We start from the raw sequence: 22,677 nt of genomic DNA on the forward strand, positions 1-22,677 counted from the left end.
GAAGGCTGAGGCTGCAGTGGGCACAGGCTCACCAAAACTGGACAGTTAAAGACTGGAAAAACATAGCCTGGTCTGATGAATCTCTATTTCTGCTGAGGTACACAAATGGTAGGCCCACTGCAGCCTCAGCTTTCTGTTCTTGGCTGACAGAAGTGGAACCGACGTGGTCTTCTGCTGTTGTAGCCCATCCGCCTCAAGGTTTGACATGTTGTGCATTCTCAGATGCTATTCTGCTCACTACAATTGTACAATTGAGGGGTTATCTGAGTTACCTAAAGTAGCCTTTATGTTAGCTCGAACCAGTCTGGCCATTCTCCGTTGACCTCTCTCATCAACAAGGCATTTTGTTATGCAGAACTACCCCTCACTGGATGTTTTTTGTTTTTGGCACCATTCTGAGTAAATTCTAGAGACTGTTGTGTGTGAAAATTCCAGGAGATCAGCAGTTACAGAAATACTCACACCAGCCCATCTGGCATCAACAATCATGCCACAGTCAAAATCACTAAGATCACATATTTTTCCCCATTCTGATGGTTGATCTGAAGGTTAACTGAAGCTCCTGAGCCATATCTGCATGATTTTATACATTACACTGCTGCCACACGATTGGCTGATTAGATAATAGCACGAATAAGTAGATGTACAGGTGTACCTAATAAAGTGGTCGTGAGTTTATAATATATTACATATAACATTAGCTTTATTTGGTGGCTTTTTCAGCAAATATTTATACATTTGATTAATCTGCATATAATGTAATTAATTTGATCAAAATGTGTGTGTGTGTGTGTATATATATATATATATATATATATATATATATATATATATATATATATATATATATATATATATATATTTTTTTTATTTTTTTTATTTTAGTTTTATAATGAAATAAATTTATATGGTGGCACAATTATATTTTTGTCTACAAAACTAATTTCAAACATTTAAGCATATGCCTTCAGATCAAAATATTTTTAAGATCATGAGAAATATTTCAGTCAAGTGTTTCAAAAATTTTGACCGGTAGTGTATATATATATGTGTGTGTGTATATATATATGTGTGTGTGTGTATATATATATATATATATATATATATATATATATACACACACACACAGTACTGTTTAAAAGTTTTAGGCACATATGATGTTTCATACAAGCATTTGTCTTAAGATGGTTATTTATATCTTCAGCTTTAGTGTGTCAACAGGAAATATAAATGTTAGACTCCCAAACATTCCTTTTGCAAATAGAAAAGATTAGAATAGAAGGAAACCCTGGAACAGATGTCATGGCCCCCACAGAGCCCCACCACTGAACATTGTGTCTGTCTGAGATTACATAAAGAGATCGAAGTAATTGAGACAGACTAAATAGATAGAAGAACTGTGGCAAATTCTCCAAGAAGGTTGGAACATCCAATCTGCCAACAACCAAGAAAAACTATGTCCAGGTATACCTAGGAGAATTGGTGCTGTTTTAAAGGCAAAGGTGGACACACCGAATATTGATTTAGCTTTTTATGATAAAACTATTTATGTCATTATTTTTGAAGACATCCTCACTATGCAACATTTTTCACAAGTGCCTAAAACTTTTGCACAGTACTGTGTATGTATATATATATATATATATATATATATATATATATATATATAGTGGTTTCCAAAAATATTGGCACCCTTGGTAAATATGAGAAAAGGAGGCTGTGGAAAATATATCCTTATTGTTTATTCTTTTGGTCTTTCATTCAAAATATTCACAAAAATCTATCCTCAAATAGATATCAAACAATTCCAAACACAACACAAGTTTTATCAAAAAACAAATATTTATGTAAAATATATGTGTGGAACAATTATTGCCACCCTTTTATTCAATAATTTGTGCAACCTCCCTTTGCCAAGATACCAGCTCTGAGTCTTCTCTTATAATGCCTAATGAGGTTGGAGAACACCTGGCAATGGATCTGAGACCATTCGTCCATACAGAATCTCTACAGATCCTTCAAATTCATTGGCCCACGCTGGTGGACTCTCCTCTTCAGTTCACCCCACAGGTTTTCTAAGGGGTTCAGGTCAGGGGACAGGCCGTGGCCATGGCAGAACCTTGATTTTGTGGTCAGTGAACTATTATATGCTTGAGTTTTTTGTTGGATGAGAGCAGAGGCTTTTTTCTTGAAACCCTCCCAAACAACTTCTTGTGGAGTAGGTGATGTCTGATTGTAGTTTTGGTGACTTTCTGACCCCAAGACCCAACTAATTTCTGCAATTCTCCAGCTGTGATCCTTGGAGAATTTTTGGCCACTCGAACCATCCTCCTCACCGTGTGTGGAGACAATATAGACGCACGTCCACTTTCAGGCCAATTCGTAACATCTCAAGTTGATTGGCAGTTCTTAATTATTGCCATGATGGTGGAAATGGGTATTTTCAATGCTTTAGCTATTTTCTTATAGCCACTTCCCATTTTGTGAAGCTCAACAACCTTTTGCTGCACATCATAACTTTATTCTTTGGTCTTACACATTGTGATGGATGACTAAGAGAATTTGGCCTGTGTGTTACCTCATATTTATACCCATGTGAAACAGGAAGTCATAGCTGAACAATTTCATGTTCCTTGTCACCCAGGTGTACTAAAAATTTAAAATATGAATGGAAATATAATTTTACTCATAAGAATTTCTAGGGGTGCCAAAAATTGTGGCAAACATGTTTTGGAGAAAAATATTTATTTAATTATGAGATTTTTTTGCCCTTTAATTAAATAAAAGGTTAGATTATTGCAAATATTTTAAATTATATACTACAATAAAGACATATTTTTCACAACCTACTTTGCTCATATTTACCAAGGGTGCCAATATTTTTGGCCACCATTGTGTGTGTGTGTATATATATATATATATATGATTCTATTTGAATTAGGGCTGTCGATTTAACACGTTATTTCGGTGCGATTAATTATATAAAAAATAAAACATTAAAAAAATGTATGCAATTAATCATGTCCCCAGAGCATAATAAGGAATTTTCCTTATGTATGAGCAATTCAAGCTTGTAGTACAACCTATTTTCTCCAGGGTGCAGCAAGCGAAACTCACTGTATAGGCAACGTGCAGTTTATACAGAGAACAAACCACACTAACCGAGAGCAGAAAACACAAAATGAGAACATATTTTTGCGTACAAACACAGCTTGACGGAGCGCAAATCTGAACGCAGGGATCTCAAGACGTTGTACAGAGCAGTTATCTGAGTTACCATAGACTTTGTCAGTTTGAGAATGAGAATGGCCAGGCTGGTTCGAACTGACAAAGTCTACGGTAACTCAGATAACTGCTCTGTACAATTGTGGTGAGAAGAATAGCATCTCAGAATACAGTACTTACACACACACACACACACACACACAGTCATTAAGCAATTTGATGAATAGATTTGCTGAAGTAGACTCCAACAGAAATATTTGGGAGCATATATATTAAGAGATATATTTTGGGACATCATGAATTCAGTGAGTGGACAGTAATTTTCAGGTGTGTCTTGTCCGAGAGTGAACCAAAGCAGCATTCCTGCCGACAAACTCTGTGTGTAACCAATTTACACTACTGCCACGAGTCAGATCTAATTAATTAATGCAATTAAACAAATCTGTCCACAGCTTTGCAGTCAACACTTTTTTTTTTCCAAGTCTTTTTTCAATGGGCACTACCTGGAAATGTATCTGATTTCCATTTCTCAATATTTTAGATGGAACAAATCCCAGTTTTCACAGCGTAATGAAGGAACTAACTACATGCGTATGAGCAGGCTGATGTTTTTCAGTGCACATGGGGAGAATAGAGACAGAAGATATTTGTTTTAGCTTCTGTAAGGTCCTTCTCTTTTGGAAGATCACTGACTTACTGATTAAACTGGGGAATTACCTTGTGACCACAGTCAAATCAAAACTCACACTCACACATATAATCTGAAACACTTCAACAACACACCGAGACTGAGCTGAGCGCTTCAATAAGCTGCTGGTGGAAAGTCACATCTGTGGCGGGTGAGGAACATGTGTTAGTCATTGATGCTCTGATAGCATGTGTGGTGCGGTTCATAGCCCACTACACAGCTGGCCTCAGGAAAAGTATATTTTACTGCTCATTGCTTCCTTTTAACAAACTTAAAAGTCTCTTGTTAAAAACAACACAAAAGGCACTTTTGTTACAGTGCTAACTCAGGACCTCATGTGAAGAGTACCTCTCAGGGAGCTTGTTTTACTGCAGTAAAACGATACAGCCACCAGTGATGGGGAGACATTGTATGAGCATGTGAAGAGTGTTGAGAACTTTCACACAGTCTGGTAAATCAATTAAAAGGTATTCCGTTATATTAGGACAGAAAGAGACATGACATAATTCTGTTCCAAAACCTTGTGAGCTGCCTACCTAGGCTGCATTTTAAGAATGCTCTTGACGTGAAGGCTGTTTTGATATCCCGTTTGGACCTAAATTGTAAAAATCACGTCACATGTATTCTTCATGGAGAAGGCAGTCCTGGAATTCATTGTGATGAGATGCTAAGCAAACAAAGTTACCAGAGGTGGCGGAAGAAGTGTGAGAAATATTGGCTAAAAATATATGTGGTTGTTTCTTCAACTTTGTGCAATTTCATGTCCCAGGGATTGATTTCTATTTAAAATAACAAATTTCAACTTTTTTTATTTTATTTGAAGGTCACAGTAAAACTGACACTACCAGGTCTTTATAATTTATTTTTGATACTTTTCAAATGCTTTAAATGTATAGATTTGACTGCTTAAGCCTTATCCCAGACCAAGACTTTCAATACTAAAGCTGAAGTATATAACTTTTTTGGTGTTAAAATAGTTTCTCCTATCACAGCATCATATGCAGAGACAGCCATAAGTAAGCAATTCATAGATTAATTTTCTTGAAAACTGTAAACACTGTATCTCTGTGGCACTATAAAAAGTTTGTTTTGAGTAACCTGTCTCAAGAGAGACAATAACATTGACTCAACCAATGCCATGAGTTGGGGAGGACAATCTGTTTCTTTGACCAACAGCAGATGGGGGTGTATTCAGAAAGCTGTTTTGAAAACAATGTTGATTTTTGTAAATCCGCTTGGTGGCACTAGTTGCGCAGAAATTATATACTTCAACTATGAAAATCTATTATAAAAATTAATTATTATATGTTTAAAAGAGCAATATGTAACACTGACATCAAGCTTTTAAAATGGGTACTGCTGTCCAAATTCAAAATAGTGGAGATTTTTTTTCTCCCCCGCCCCCTCCTCCCCAAACTCAAAGCTCATGCGAGTTGCCAGGTTGAGGACACGCAACATGAATGAGCAAACTGACAATGGCCTTACACTGTAAGTTGATCAGCTAATGTATACGTTTGCAGTGTTTTTATTGTTTGCAAATTATAAATCAGCTCATGTGGACTTCTTATAACTCTGGCAATGTTAGCTAGATGTATTGCTGGCTTCCATGGCTGCAGCGAGCTGTGTTTGCCCGCTAACTTGTTTCAAATCTGGCAACCCCGGGTGTTGAAATACTATTGGGAAATGGGCAGTGGGCTGGATCACACAGGCCAAAACAGAAACAGAAACTCCGAATGTAGCATTGTTTTCGGAGAAGCCAGTATTTCAACTTAATATGTTATCAGAGATTTAGGAAACATGCTATGATAATTTTATGCTTTAGTACAGTAAATCTATTACATATTGCTCCTTTAAAACTATTATAATCTAACAAAGAGTAAAACAAACCATTTCAATATGTTTTTGTGTGAAAATTATTTCTAATAAAAAATAAATAAATAAAAAATAATTACAACTGTTCCACAGTTGTGGCATAATATCCACCACAACAAAAATTTCTCACCCTTTTTTCCCCAAAAGTTAGTATACTTTTTAACATAAGCATTGCTAGACCCTATTTAGGAGGGCTTCAGACCCCCTAAAATTAATCTCAGCCCCCCTAAAAATCTGTGACTTTGCAATCAGCACCCAAGTGTTTTAAAAAGTGTCAGTCGCAACTCTGCACTTGTTTGAAGTGCGAGACTGCTATGGTTTCCCACCTGTAAAAACTGACTAAAGCACAAGCCAAAAGCATTAGAGTGTGGGCTTTGAAGGAGCATATAATTGGTTTGACCCACTGAATGAATACGCCTCATTTCATAATATGCTTTGTGAGTGAGCGAGGATCAGCGACAGTGTCTCTCTTTTGACTGATTGAAGAAATGGAGGAGGGATGTCACTCGTTTAGTTCTCATTTAACAAGGAGTAAGGGGCTGGATGAATTAAGAGTAAAAGTGACTAATGATACTACAGTGATATCAGGACGTAATTAAAACTTGTAATTTCTTTTAGGCTAATAATGTTATTTTTGGTTGTATACCTTGATGGTCATGCACAGAAGTTCACAAAATGATATGCTTTGTTGTCATTTGCGGGCAGTGTTGGGGACATGTAGCGATGCTACTAATTTAACTACATTTTTCAGTAGCTTGACAGCAGCTCAGCTGCTTTTAAAACAGAGTAGCTTTTCCAGTAGCGAACTACTTTTTCCAGCAAGTAGCGGTGTAGTGTGACCAAACGCTACACCATGTTAGTCAGATTATAACAAATAGCCCTCCTTATTGCTTAGAAGCCAAACTTTTACCGGCAAAACGTCCGACGATCTGGCAGTATATTTCTGTCTGCTGATCAGAATCATGCAGCGTTGTCTTATTTTGTAATGGCAGATCACAAACAAAAATAGTGAATTACCGCCATCTACTGAGAGCTTATTACAGCTGACTTGGATAAGAAGTGATTGTCTGATGGTTATGTAAAGCGAGCAACCACAGTTTGTTTACTTTTACAAGACGTACAGGGGCAGGTAAATCTGAAAATGATAAAAGAACACCACATTTTATTCTTCTATGAAACAAAGAATGTTTCAGACACTTTGTTCTTAATAGATCACACAACAGCATATTTACCTTTACTATTTTAAATAAAATAATTCAAAAATTATTATTGCCTTTTGAGGGATTTTGTTTCTGTTCTAAATATGTTTATTTCGCTTCTCATCATCTGTGCGTTATTGGGAGCAGCGAGTGAATTATTATTATAAATCCTATTTATAAATATACAGTATATATATATATATATATATATATATATATATATATATATATATATATATATATATATATATATATATATTGTAGTGTAGCTAACTACTTTTTCAAAAGAGTAGCTTGACTGTAGCTTAACTACTTAAAATTATGAGTAGCTTGTAGCTTGTCAAACTACAGTTTCAAAGTAGCTTCCCCAACACTGTTTGTGGGGAAAATGCTTATGATGCTTAAACACTCTGCTGAAGTCTATTAGTACACATGCAGATTTTAATAAAGAATAATTAGCCTTGTTTCGATGGTGAAGGAGGTGCTTTATCAATGGTTTAATGACTCACTCAAAACACATAAGACGTTCATTTGTTGCCACCTACTGGCGTAAAAGTGTAATTTACAAAAATGGTTACTGAACGAATAAGTGAACAAATCTGAACTAATCTTTTTAATTTTTTTATCTATACATTTATTTTATCAGGGTTAGTCTATTCAAATTAAAATCTCCTTCGTGTGATTTTCGCTTTTGAACAAACTCAAAAGACTCGAGTAACGAGTTAATGACATACAGAGAAACATCATCTGGAGTTAATTCACTCCACTCAAGAACGACTAAGCTTAAAGTGACATTTATTATAATACTAGGTTTTTGTGGAATTTAATATAACTTTAATCTATAGAAAATGTGAAATTATTGATTTTCCATACTATACGAAAAAAAAAAAACATTATTCAAATTGTTCTTTAAATGGTTACAGTTATATTTTTAATAACTTTATAAATGTGTTTATTATAGATAATGAAAATATTTTAAATTAATATTAGCTGTATATCTTGAATAAAAATAAAAAATAAAAAAACAATATATGCTAAAGAGTGAAATATATTAAATGTGCACATCTAATAGTGTCATTGGGGGCTGAGACTGAAATCCTAGAATCGCCCCAGCTTGTTAACCGTCAACAAAAGTGTCAGTGAAGAGTGATGTTTGAAGAAAACTCAAGGTAAAAAAATTAAGATAAGTTTCAAGGTAAGTTGCAGAACATTTTTATTGGGCATCATTTCAGGCTGTAATTTTGCTAAATTGTGAAAAAAGTGTAAATATATTACTTAATTGTGTGTATTAAGGATATAATGTTAAAGCCTTAAAAAGACGTTAAAAATTAAATTTCCATCAGCGTCATTTCCAACACAGAATTCTATTAAACACAATACACAATTTGAGATGTGCTGGAAATGACACTGTGGTGAGAAGTTTGACAAAAATGACAGTAATCTCCTGTGATGCATGTACTGTACATACTGTACATTGTTGGGCATTGACAAATTACATAAAACTATTGAGAGTGTGAAAAATGTTTAAACCAGACTTTACTTTCTTGAAGTCCAAAGTGCTAAAAGTGTCTGAAGTAACACCCATATATTTCCCTCAATATTAATTCTAACTCTGATTCATCTAATGAAAAATCAACTATTTAACCCAGTATTTGTGTGTGCTATGTTTTTATAAATGTTCGTTATGCTTGTTAGAGTATCGCATTGTTAGCAGAATGAAATCCACTCTGTTTTGTCTTGTACATGTCACACAGAGTTCGAAAAAGTTCCCTAATGAGGTCCCATTTCAGTTATTATGCTGCCTTGGAAGGTAACTGCCTATGTCTCGTATAAGAGTATTAAACCCATCCCAAACTACTACCATCTGCAGATCTCTATCTGATAGAACAGCAGCAATATAATGGAAAGCGCATGACGATACGCTAAACATAGAGCCAATCAAGTCCTAACTATCACATACATCTGCAATCTAAGAACAACCCTGCATTACTGACACTCATTAAACATCCACACAAACTTCGGAGATTTACCCCATGTCAAACACCTCCATACAAGTCGACTAGTTAAAATGAGTAGTCATGCACATCCTAGTCCACACACCGAGCAGAGGTGAAGGAGATGAGAGTGTTTATTTTTAAGTGATTTGTCCACTTACCAACATAAAAAAAACTTGATAACAGTCAGGGATGTCACAAGCACCCTTCTTTGTCAGCTGTCACACTCACCGATTAAGAATGAAAAGGGTGATCAATTAAACAACATTCCTCTCCAACTCCCTCACATACTGCAGCCCATCAACATGAAAAGGAAGAAGAGGATAATGCCAAAAAGTTTGGATCTGACCACACTGGCACTGCCAAGGCCACAAGAGCCCTGCCCACCAACTGCCACAGAGAAATTCCACACTGGTGGGTATTCTCCAAGGTCATGAAGACAGTCCACAGGGCCGTTAACTCGGCAGGGAGTTGAGTTGGTGGGGCTGTTAATGTTGACATAGCCTTGCACAGGCAGACTTACTACTATGGGAATAAAGTCTGGAAAATATTGCAGGTTTTTGTGGTCAAGAACTGCCCACTTAGACAGGAAGAGACCTTCTGACCGAAATGTAAAGGGACCAGCCACACTTTGATTTTTCATGTGCCGTTCAAGGGCAGGTCAGATTTGATGCCACTAACCTGGCAAACTTTGTCAAATCCAGTGACTGGCTCTTTCCAAAAGCCTCATTGTATCAACCTGATACCTTTTAAACATGACTTCCTGGCAGACTAATAAATCCTTGTGCAATCTGACTCTCGGGAATTACAAAGCAGCCAAACAATCAGATTGTAGCTGGTAATTTCAGCCATGCCTTGCTGTTTTTTTTCATCAACGGCTAACGTTTACCTGCTAACAGACATCACACAGGTAAATGAGACTCATGCCACAAAATCAGTGGAAAAAATTATTAGTGGGTCACTAGCTTTGGGAGACATTCATGCTTAACCTCAAGAACGGCACTACATATTAATACATACAGATTCGGTCTCTCTCCTGTTCTTTCTCATTGTGTATCCATAACTTCTCTGTCACTAACCATAAAGAATGGAAATAAAACTGACTGTATGTGTTTGATTGATCTGACAAGAAATACACAAGTCCGACATCCAGTCAGAATTTCACATACTTTTAGAGACACTTTCAACTTACAAAAAGGAATCAATGGAATATCCCCACTGATAGTGTTTTGAGGCACTCAGCTAATTTTTAGTTTATGTTGAACTGGCTGAAATGGAAGTCATCTTGGACTTATACTGACACCTAGTGGTGTGGATGCAGCATAATGCCAAACCAAGTTTTCGGTTAAAGACATCATTGTAGAAATACGATGTTCACAGTCAGCCATGATTAATCCAGCCAGATTTCTTGAAAATTACGTGACTGTGGCAACATTTTTGCAAAATGACATTACGTGGTTCATAACACAATTTGCGGCAGGTCTGAGGTTAAATGTCCACTGTGTGGCTCTAAGTAAGGACTAATTGACGACGGACTGTTGAATTATTGAAAAATAATGCACACACGAGGTGGTAATGCCACGATGCGTAGCGGGTGCATTATTTTTCAATAATTCTAGACTCTGATACAGTCCTTTGTTGCTAGTTCAAAAAACGGCATTTTAGAACTAGCAATGGAGGATTGCGATGCTTGCGCTGCTTTACTGGAGCACTTACTGGAGTAATAAGGTAGTACGTTTGTGTGTGTGTGAGTTTGTTTTTGAGTGATCGGAAGAGTTAAACTGAGAGAGATTGCTTTTGGGATTACCTTTTTTGTTGCAACTTTCGTCAGAAGTAACATTGCTTCAAAATCACCAAGCTGTAAGTTTAAGCACTTCCTCAGCATCAGTGAGTGCCGTCATTTTTGTATATAGCTTCTTCTATGTAAACCTTAACAACTGTTTTTAATCATACTGAGATGCAGGTGTGCGCTGACATGACGGCTCTGTTTTTCGCTCGCGAGTGTGTGCGTAATGCGTATAATGTATGTGTGTCCACGTGTGTGTGAGAGAGCTTAAGAGAGGGGGAGGGGGAGCATGGGGGTGTTTCCCACAGATATTTCAGATAATATAGAAACTGTGGTATTGATCAAATGTATCTAGCTTTGATACAGCTCAAGCCTTCATTGCTAGTTCGAAAACATCACTTTAGAACTAGCGATGGAGGATGTGCTGCTTTTCGGCATTGGAGTAACAATGTAGTGTGTGTGTGTGTGTGTGTGTGTGTGTGTGTGCGAGAGAGAGAGAGTGAGAGAGTGTGTGTAAGTGCGTGTGAGACGAGGAGTGCGAGGGTGCTTTTCAACTGAAATTGAAATTGATATTATAGACATATAGACGTTCTTAACCGATTGACTTTAACCAATGTCTTTGTTTATATGGTTATTTTGTTGTGGTGTGTGTGGGTGAGACGAGAGTGAAAGAGAGAGAAAGGGTGTTTCTCAATTCTAAGAATGCAGAGAATGGACTTGTGTTCTTATGAAGAACAGTCTTGCCAAGCTACCTTGGATGAATGAACTCGGAAGGACAGGAGGATGTAGAACGCAACTATTGCGAGCTTTGAGATGTGCTGCAATCTTCCTGTTGCGCAATTAACCGTCACAACATATTTGAATCCAGTGAGAGAACTACTGGCATTATCAAACCAGTGACAGCATTAATATCATCACACCAGTGAGGTTTTGCAGGACTAGTGACATGTTAAAAGAATAAAGTCTGTAAACACTTGTTTCTCATGTTTATAACTATATTAAAATGATGCTAAAAAAAAACAACAAATGTTGATGGAGTATAACGACTCTTACGAGCCATCAGACTTTCGCAAGCTTACGGTGGGAATCTCTTGTGGAAAAAACAAAACGATAAACTTCCTTCGTCTGTCACCATAGTACCTTGCCCTGAGTTCTTGCCCACAAGTCACCATCCAACGCATCCTCGATTTCAAGGACACATCCGGGTAATTTCCTGCGTTCTCTGTACTTGCGTTCATGAGGATTGGAATCAAAATTCGGCAGTGGATGATGACGTAAAATGAGTCCACGAGAAAGTAAGCTCTCATTATAGCATTCTGATTTGCTATTTTTCTCACCACAATTGTACAGAGCAGTTATCTGACTTTGTCAGTTCGAAACAGTCAGGCCATTCTCTGTTGACCTCTCTCATCAACAAGGCATTTCCATCCACAGAACTGCCGCTCACTGAATGTTTTTTGTTTTTGGCACCATTCGGAGTAAATTCTAGAGATTGTTTTGCATGAAAATCCAAGGAGATCAGCAGTTACAGAAATACTCAAACCAGCCCATCTGGCACCAACAATCATGCCACGGTCCAAATCACTGAGATCACATTTTCCCCCATTTTGATGGCTGATGTGAACATTATCTGAAGCTCCTGACCAGTATCTGCATGATTTTATGCACTGCAGCCACACGATTGGCTGATTAGATAATTGCATGGATGATTGTTGGTGCCAGACAGGCTGGTTTGAGTATTTCCGTAACTGCTGATCTCCTGGGATTTTCACACACTACAGTCTCTAGAATTTACTCAGAATGGTACCAAAAACAAAAAACATCCAGTGAGCGGCAGTTCTGCAGATGGAAACGCTTGTTATTTTTGTTTTTTTCTCCCCAATTTGGTATGCCCAATTCCCAATGCGCTCTAGGTCCTCATGGTGGCGTAGTGACTCGCCTCAATCCGGGTGGCGGAAGATGAATCTCAGTTGCCTCCACGTCTGAGAGAGTCAATCCGCGCATCTTATCACGTGGCTTGTTGAGCGCGTTACCCCGGAGACCTAGTGCATGTGGAGGATTATGCTATTCTCCGCGGCTTCCATGCACAACTCACCACACACCACACCGAGAGCGATAACCACATTATAGCGACCATGAGGAGGTTACCCCATGTGACTCTACCCACCCTAGAAACCAGGCCAATTGGTTGCTTATGGAAGCCTAACTGGAGTCACTCAGCATGCCCTGGATCGGAAACGCCTTGTTGATGAGAGAGGTCAACAGAGAATGGCCAGACTGGTTCGAACTGACAAAGTCTACGGTAACTCAGATAACTGCTCTGTACAATTGTGGTGAGAATGCTATTCTGAGGTGCGGGTTGGCGCAGTTTTGGCGGCACGAGGGGGACTTACACAATATTAGGCAGGTAATTTTAATGTTGTGGCATTTCTTTAACATTTGGGTTTGCAAAACCAGAATTACATGAATCTGAATTTACAAATTCACTGGCAGACTCCAGAGTCCAGTTAATCTGATCTGATGTCTGATACATGGTGCCACCTGAACTTTGATGCTAACTGAAAGAGAAGCCACTCTTCCTTTCATCTGTCTTTCATCTCTTTCAACAAACATCCAGAGACAATGTTTGAAGCCTTTCAAGCTTATCAGACATACTTCCTCACTGTCCCTGTTTAATAGCTTCCTCTGTCTAATTATTTTTATGTTGTTAGGGTTAGTGTGTGTGTTTTAATAATGACAGATGTAAGGTGGCTACTGTGGTACATGTCTGAGCAGATCAGCTTCTTCAAAGACAAAACAGCAAACCAACTAACTAATTATGGCCCCTCAGGGTTTCTGCAACATGTGAGGAGCACCACTGACAGCGGCTTCTGCTTGAGGTGCTCAGCTGAGACATCATCAGTGCTCAGGTCATGGAAATCTCAACAGGATCACACAGGAAGTCAGCATATTGTTTCCGAGATTTCCAGTACCCTAGGATCAGCCACATTATGCGACTCACTGACAAATGGCATCTCCCATCAGACATTTTTGCATCGGCTCCAATGTGATTACCTTCCCCTGTGGTGAGACCGGAAGTGTGTTGTGTAAGCAGCTTGGGAGACCCGGATTTGGATCCCACGTTGAAACCAGGAAGTAATCGCGTTTGCATAATCAGTGACGAGCATGATTCAGAGGTTGTATTTCAGCCTCTAACATTACATTTTTACTGCACTCACGGTTAGGTTTAGGTTTGGGGTTTGGGTGGAGGGATTCCATTTATAAAGTATGCATTCATCTTCACTGTATTACAGCCTGTACAGCTAAAATAACTCGCTTCACAGCTCACTTTTGGTGCCCCTCCATGGACATTTCACACTAAAAAATTTAGCTTACACATGAACATACACCCAACAAAACGTACTACTTTGGCCACTGGTAGCAGTTTTGACAATTTCATTAAGCACAGACCGATTTTAGCTAAAGAAACGTCAACCTAATTTTTGCGATTTCACTGTGAGATCAGTCTGGGAAATCTACCTGGGAAACAAGTAAGACTATTTAAAAGTCTACAAATGGTACACTGTATAATAGTTGAAGGATTCTAGGTTATATCAGGAGGTCCAGATATAACAGAAGAACATGTGTATTTTAATAGTGGTCATATCACAGTCCTGATGCTGTAAATTGACTGAAGCAGACCGGTCCAACATGACATACTAAAATAAATATGAACTAAAAGAGTTTTGACTGAAATACCTCCTGAGCACTTCAGAGACCTTATGGTTGGGGTTATTGCCAATAACTGTGGTTGCTAAATTTAAGGGCTCAAATTCATCTTCCATCAATGACCTTGATTGTTTAAATTATTTTTCAATTTAGATGTAACACTGTAAAATAAAAACCATTTATCCAAAATCCACAAAAATCCACAAGGCTTTTCTCACAATATAACCACACTCATTCATATCCTGTCAGTTCAGCAGAACACCTCACAGTTCAAAGTGTTGAAGAGGACTTTCACACACTTTGATGGGATTGAGCACCCCAGTAAAGTCCATGAGGAATTTTAAACAGGCTTTAAACAATTACACAATACTAGTCAGTAATTATCATTCATTCCACACATTCCAACACTAATGAGATTTGTAACTTTAGCAGCAGATACTGTATGTGCTTGTTTAAATGTTTCTTATCTTTTTCTTAGGGTTGGGAAATTTAATGTGTTAACTTTTGCAATTAACAGTTGACTTAAAAAAATGAAAACAATTAATGCACTATCTGTTTTTTTTTTTTTTACTTTCTGAAACTTCACTAATGTGTTTCCCCACTTCTTGTGGCTAAAATTGACATGTAAAAATGTCCACGAGGTACACGCAAGACTTGACTGTACATCCTAGCACAGAAACTGATTGTGTGGAGCAGTGTACATCTATTCATTACGCGCGACGCATGACAATGAAGACCTCACCCGCAAGCTGTATCTCTTCCCATCGCCCGAAAAAGCTTACTCACTTTCATCTGAACCACTGTCAAAAACTAAACTTCGTGAGAGATAACCAGTGTGTGCGTGATAGAGAGTGAACAGCAACCAAAGAAAATTATAGTTTTTATATTTTAAACTGCAAATTTAACTTCAGCACTCAAATTCTTTTGTATCTGTATAGACAGTGTCTAAAAATGCATTGGCCATGTACATTTAAGTTTCTCTTGCTAATAAAGCTTTATATAAATTGAATATGCCCATTTGACCCTATTTTTTTTTTTTTTTTTTTTAGAAGTCCACTAGAAAACGGCAGAAGATTTTCCCCAACTTTTAATTACAGCATGTACACTGATTTTATATTATTTATAAAATATAATTGTATCAAAGATTTATACCTGTAAAAATGTCTAACTCTATCCACAAAAAACTTGACATTTTAACGTTTATACTGTATTTAAATAATTAAAATAAATGATGACTAACCAATTTCTCACAAGTTCTTTGAGAAAAAGTATATAGTAAATATATTTATGATTAAATTTGAAAGTTTGTACCATTATTAATCACGATTAATCACAGAAAACTGCGATTAATTAGTTAAAGTGTTTTAATTGATTCACAGCACTACTTTTTATTTTAATGAAACTGGATTTTGAAAATGTTAAACATTTAAAAATGTGTGTGTGTGTGTGTGATCTCCTGAGAGATCTTCAGCTCATTAGCAGTGTTTGTGTACGTGGATTAAACACATGAAGGCATGTGCTGCAGACATTCTGAAACATGTGCATACACACATGAACAACCAAATACACTACCAGTCTTATGTTTCGACACACGACTGAATTTACAGTCATATGGACTACTCTTATTGTACTTTTAAGCTTTTTGTCTTTTTTGGAGTTTGAAAGCATAAGTCACCATCCACTTTCATTGTATGCAAAAAAGCATGTGAACTTCTGCTAAACATCTCCTTTTGTGCTTCACAAAAACAACATGAGAGTGACTAAATAATGACAGAATTTTCATTTTTGGATGAACTATCTCTTTAAACTAGGACTGGGTATTGATGCAGATTCCCGATTCGATTTTGATTCACAAGCTCTTGAACTGATTTGATACCGATTTTGATTCAATTCAATTTGATTCCTTTGATTAATTTAGGTATATTGAAGACACACATACTGTTTATGTAAGAACATTTTTATCGTTTACATGCATAATTTGTACTATTTACAAGTATTTAAGTGCTTAAATGGTACTGTCTTTTTAAGAATAGCGAAAGTTCAGCGGGCGTCTCACAGAAGTTTTTTCATTGAGCACATATTAGTAAGAGTCGAGATTCGTAAGGCTTCTTCATCACATCTGTTTCTTTTTTGTTGTTTTTGATCAACAACTGATGGTAAAGAACAAAAAGGATATTAAAAGAGACATTCTTTAAACCTTTAATGCATACCTTTAGAGACCCTGAACCTCATCCATTTTTTGGAGTTGTGCCCACACCTCTTTAGTATTCCTCAATCTATCTTTTATCTTTGCAATAAATGTATTCATTTGGCAGATATTTTATCCAAAGGGACTTACAAAAGAGGAATAATACATCATAAGTGATTCATCTTAAGAAGACAGCAGTATGAAGAGTGCTGCATTACAAAGTTTCACTAGCATCAGAATACCAGTATCCAAGACAGATTAGAGTGCAACAAGAATCTACACTGGCAGCCAAAAGTTTGGAATAATGTACAGATTTTGTTCTTATGGAAAGAAATTGGTACTTTTATTCACCAAAGTGGCATTCAACTGATCACAATGTATAGTCAGGACATTAATAACGTGAAAAATTACTATTACAACAAAATCAGAACTTCTTAAACTACTTCAAAGAGTTCTCATCAAAAAATCCTCCACGTGCAGCAATGACAGCTTTACAGATCCTTGACATTCTAGCTGTCAGTTTGTCCAGATACTCAGGTGACATTTCACCCCACACTTCCTGTAGCACTTGCCATAGATGTGGCTGTCTTGTCGGGCACTTCGCACGCACCTTACAGTCTAGCTGATCCCACAAAAGCTCAATGGGGTTAAGATCCATAACACTCTTTTCCAATTATCTGTTGTCCAATGTCTGTGTTTCTTTGCCCACTCTAACCTTTACTTTTTGTTTGCAATTCTTCCCATAAGGCCTGCACCCCTGAGTCTTCTCTTTACTGTTGTACATGAAACTGGTGTTGAGCAGGTAGAATTCAATGAAGCTGTCAGATGAGGACATGTGAGGTGTCTATTTCTCAAACTAGAGACTCTGATGTACTTATCCTCTTGTTTAGTTGTACATCTGGCCTTCCACATCTCTCTCTGTCCTTGTTAGAGCCAGTTGTCCTTTGTCTTTGAAGACTGTAGTGTACACCTTTTTATGAAATCTTCAGTTTTTTGCCAATTTCAAGCATTGTATAGCCTTCTTTCCTCAAAACAATGATTGACTGATGAGTTTCTAGAGAAAGCTGTTTCTTTTTTGCCATTTTTGACCTAATATTGACCTTAAGACATGCCAGTCTATTGCATACTCAAAAACAAACACAAAGACAATGTTAAGCTTCGTTTAACCAACCAAATAGCTTTCAGAAGTGTTTGATATAATGTGATTTTCTAGTACCAAATGATCAATTTAGCATGATTACTCAAGGATAAGGTGTTGGAGTGATGGATGCTGCTATCTAGATTTGATCAAAAATGACTTTTTTCAAATAGTGATGGTGCTGTTTTTTTTTACATCAGTAATGTCCTGACTATACTTTGTGATCAGTTGAATGCCACTTTGGTGAATTAAAGTACCGATTTCCTTCCGAAACAGCAAAATCTGTATATTATCCCAAACTTTTGGCCACCAGTGTACGTGCTGGGTCTCTAAAGACCAGAATATGTAAGAGTGTTTGGGAAAATTACCATGCATTTAAGGGTTAATGACAAATGGATTATGTGGATCTCATCTTAGGCCACACATTACATGGAACAAAACAAACCAAACTTTTACTCACAACACGCAGTTGAAAATCAAATTTTTTACCGAGCCCTCGTTAAAACTGTAGAATAGACTGGAAATTATTCTGTACAAGAACAAAGGTTCAGATGTTCATGTCTTGTAACATGTGCATTAGGCAGCTGGAGATGTTCTATCAGTCGACTGATAACTGTGGATCTTTCTACACAGTTGGCTCATGTGATGTCAATGTTCTGTTCACTCGGTGTACTAGTGAGTGTTTGTGAGGTGCTGGCACTGTTGTGCGTCTTACCTGACTTGCTCTTGACTCTCTTGGAGGGCTGTTTACTTTTAATGTATTTGGCTGCATCCTGCTGCAGCGCTGCTTCCTCCTCCTGCTCAGCTATTGGCTCAGGAATCGGCTCGCAACCAGCTGCAGAACAACACACACACTCATCATGAGTCACTGGTAAATAGGGGTGTAATGACATGAGATTTTCACTGTACGAGATACACATACATACAGTATATATGCATGCTGTCACTGATTACATATATTTGAAATATTTCATATATTTTAAATATTTTTAATTATTATTTATTTAAAAAATGCAACCCTCTTTTGGAGTAACCCCCATCTTTTGGAGCTATACTTAATTGTGCTTTCCCAGCAATCACTGACAACCTAAAATTGTAGGTTGGGATGAAACAAGGAGACCAGCAGATCAACTTGTTGTGATATTGTACTTTAACACACTATCACGGTGTATGCAGAAAACATCTTGTTAATTTATAGAGAAACACTCCAACACTGTTTGTTGATCTTTTTCTGTAATGTGGATAAGACATGACCTGCAGCGTGCAAGCACCCACTAGTGGCTGATGACTGTATGGACAGCCTTATCAACATCTGCTGGCACGGTTACTGAACGCATTTGTCCTGAAATTAATTCATCGATGCTCGATAAGCTTAATCGCTCAATTTATTAATGACAATTAAATTGAATTATAGATTAAATATCAACATTCCTACTTTGAATGAATTAGGCCCAGTAAAAGCACCGCTCCGTTCTAGTTTTAGTACCCGATGCATAAAGGAATTATGCAGATCAGGCAACAGCATAGAAAAACCTGTGCTGAATGTCATTTGCACATGCAATTCTGATCATTATTTAGCAGAGGATGGAGCAGACCACTACTATCTGAAACACTCTGCTGGGACTGAACAGCATTACTCACTAATATGATCCAGACACCTGAATAATCTTTTTAACATGCTAGGAGTGCAGTAGACTACATCGTGCATATATACCAGATTATAACACCTTCTCTATAATTCTGCTGAATTACTGCTGATTTGATCAACAAAATTTTTTTTACATAAACATCTCTTTTAAATAAAATTCATTTCACTGCCTGCTTTCATCTGGCGGTAATAGAGCAATGTAAATTGTGCCAGACCATTTTTGTGAATAAAGCGCAATCTATAATAAGCTTAATTTACGTAGAATGGATGCGTGTTTGTGCGGAAATGAATTACAAAGATATGATTTAAATACTTAAAACGCAGCACAATTTCAGCGCTGATTGCCTGCTTAAACTACTGTGGCAAGAAAAAGTATGTGAACCCTTTTGAATTAGCTGGTTTTCTGCATTAATTGGTCATAAAATGTGATCTCATCTTCAAAGTCACAACTTACAACAAACACAATGTGCTTAAGGTAACAACACACAAACAATTATAATCTTTCATGTCTTTATTGAACACATCCCATTAAACATTCACAGTGCTGTGGAAAAAAGTAAGTGAACCCTTAGATTTAATAACTGGTCGATCCTCCTTTGGCAGCAATGATCTCAAACAAGTGTTTATGTTAGCAGGGGATTAGACTTGCAAAACATTCAGAAGGAATTCTGAACCATTCTTCCTTGCAGAACTGCTTCAGCTCAGCCATATTCTTCATATTCTTAGGATGTCTGGTGTGAACGGCTCTCTTGAGGTCATTCCACAGCATCTCTACTGGGTTAAGGTCTGTGCTCTGACTGGGCCACTCCAAAAGGTGGATTTTCATTTTTTGAAGCCATTCTGTAGTGGACTTCTTCAGTGTTTAGGTCATTGTCCTGCTACATCACCCAACTTCTGTTGGGTGATGTAGCTTCAGTTGGCGCACTGCCACTGACATATCCTGTAGAATATCTTGATAAACTTGGGAATTCATTTTTCCCTCAATGATGGCAAGTGGTCAAGGCCTCAAAGCAGCAATGCAACCCCAAATCATGATGCTTCCTCCACCGTACTTCAGCGTTGGGATGATGTTTTCATGTTGGTATCTGGTTCCCTTCATACATAGTGCTGTGTGTTCTTCCCAAACAATTCAAACTTAGTTCCCCTTCTGTCACTCACTCGACGTTGTGTCGATGTAGTGACACTAGGGGTCGCTCTTGGGAGCCCCAAACACCTCTAATCTTTGAGAAAAGGCCAATGAAAATTGGCGAGTGGAATTTGCATGCCACTCCCCCGGACATACGGGTATAAAAGGAGCTGGCTCGCAACCACTCATTCAGATTTTTTCTTCGGAGCCGAGCGGTTGTGAGTCAGCGAGCTGAATTCCACTGCCGGCCCATTCACCTCAGAAAGAAGCGTATGCTGTTGGATATACGGCGCATTCCAGCGGCTTTCTCTCCTTCTGCAGGCTTAGTGCACACTACGCCCCTGGGCGCATCGACAGCGCTACTAAGAGAGTATATATTTCTGCAAAGAGTATATTTTCCTCTATCAGAGCAACACATTGACGTGAACGTCTTTTTAAAGATGCCTTTCCGTCTTTGTGTGATTCCTGGATGCGGACGTTATCTCTTCGCCTCCGACGGCCACGGGCACTGCCTCACGTGTCTGAGCCGTGATCACACTGAGGCAGCGTTCGTGGATGGTTCGTGTTCTCATTGCGAGAACATGACCAGGGCAAAGTTGTGGTCGCGGCTTTCCTTCTTCCAGGGGAAAGCCACTCCAGCTGCCCCCCGCACTGCGCCTTCTACTTACGGGTACAAGGTCGGCCCGTCTGGCATTGGAGGCAATTTGGGGATTTCAATGGGCGCGGTCTCACCGGGTAATTCCCCGCGGACCTCCCATTCCCCAGCACACTCGTCTTCAGAGATAAGACCAGCTCACCTCACGGCCAGCTTAACATCTCTTTTGGGGCTTGCGAGTAGGATGAGTCCTCCATCGCTGCGTCGGAAAGCGCACTGGCGATGTTGGACGCCGAGGACTTGACTGGGCTGCCACCTTCGGGTCTGCCTGCTCAGTCTGTGGCCAACACAGAGCTGACCGCCATGTTTGCCCGGGCCACGAGTGTCGGGTTGGACTGGAACCCTCCACCCTCCCCTGAGCCCTCGCGGCTAGATGACTGGTTCCTGGGCTTGGGGCACTGCTCACCCCCCCCCGACCCCAGTCCCTTTCTTCCTGGAAGTGCACAACGAACTGACGAGGTCGTGGAGGGCACCTTTTTCTGCCCGAACCCGTCTTCCCAGTTCGTCCGCTCTCACTACCCTTGATGGGGGGTGGCCCACGGGTACGTGGAGATCCCTCAGGTGGATAAGGCGGTTGTGGTGCATCTCTGCCCGCAAAATGCCGCCACCTGGCGGGATCGTCCGGCGCTCCCCTCGTAGGACAACATCGTCTCTGGCGACTAAAGCCTACAGTGCCGCTGGACAGGCCGCCTCCGCCCTGCATGCCATGGCCCTCCTGCAAGTACACCAGGCCAAGGCACTGAAAGAGCTGCACATGGGATGTCCTGATCCCGATGTGATGCAGGAGCTGCGCTCAGCAACTGACCTCGCCCTCCGGGCGATGAAGGTCACAGCGCGAGCACTCAGGCAGGCGATGTCCACCTTGGTGGTCCAGGAGCGCCACCTGTGGCCGAATCTGGTTGAGAAGAGGGACACCGACAAGGTTCGCTTTCTCAACGCTCCCATCTCCCAGATCAGCCTATTCGGCGACACCGTCGAGGACTTTGCCCAGCAATTCTCGGCAGTGAAGAAGCAGATGGAAGCGATACAGCACATCTTGCCCCGGTGCAGCTCAAGATCCCATACCCCGTCATTCAGGCAGAGGACAGTGGTTCCACTGAAACACTTTCAGAGGCTCCTGGGGCATATGACATCCTCGGCTGCGGCCACGCTGCTCAGGTTGATGCATATGAGACCGCTTCAGCACTGGCTTCAGACTCGAGTCCCGAGAAGGGCATGGTGCCGCAGCACACATTGCGTGGCTATCACGCCAGTCTGCCACCATTTATTCAGTCCTTGGACAGACCTTGCATGTCTGCGGGCAGGAGTCCCCCTACAGCAAGTGTCCAGACACGTCGTGGTCACCACAGATGCATCCAAATTGGGTTGGGGCGCCGTGTGCAACAGGCACGCAGCCACTGGCTCCTGGACAGGACCATGGCTGTGTTGGCACATCAACTGCCTCAAGTTG

General features: G+C 39.2%; 1 protein-coding gene across 2 annotated transcripts in view; it reads right to left on the reverse strand.

Moving 5' to 3' along the window:
• Positions 1-22,677, reverse strand: part of bbs9 (Bardet-Biedl syndrome 9) — a 211,442-nt gene that overhangs the window by 64,939 nt on the left and 123,826 nt on the right. For both annotated transcript variants that reach the window (XM_051720610.1, XM_051720609.1), the window contains one exon: positions 18,514-18,633. In XM_051720610.1, the coding sequence (XP_051576570.1) occupies positions 18,514-18,633 (120 nt within the window). The remainder of the gene's footprint in view (positions 1-18,513; positions 18,634-22,677) is intronic.

Source organism: Myxocyprinus asiaticus, chromosome 16 (assembly GCF_019703515.2).
Source record: "Myxocyprinus asiaticus isolate MX2 ecotype Aquarium Trade chromosome 16, UBuf_Myxa_2, whole genome shotgun sequence".
Taxonomy (NCBI): Eukaryota; Metazoa; Chordata; class Actinopteri; order Cypriniformes; family Catostomidae; genus Myxocyprinus; species Myxocyprinus asiaticus.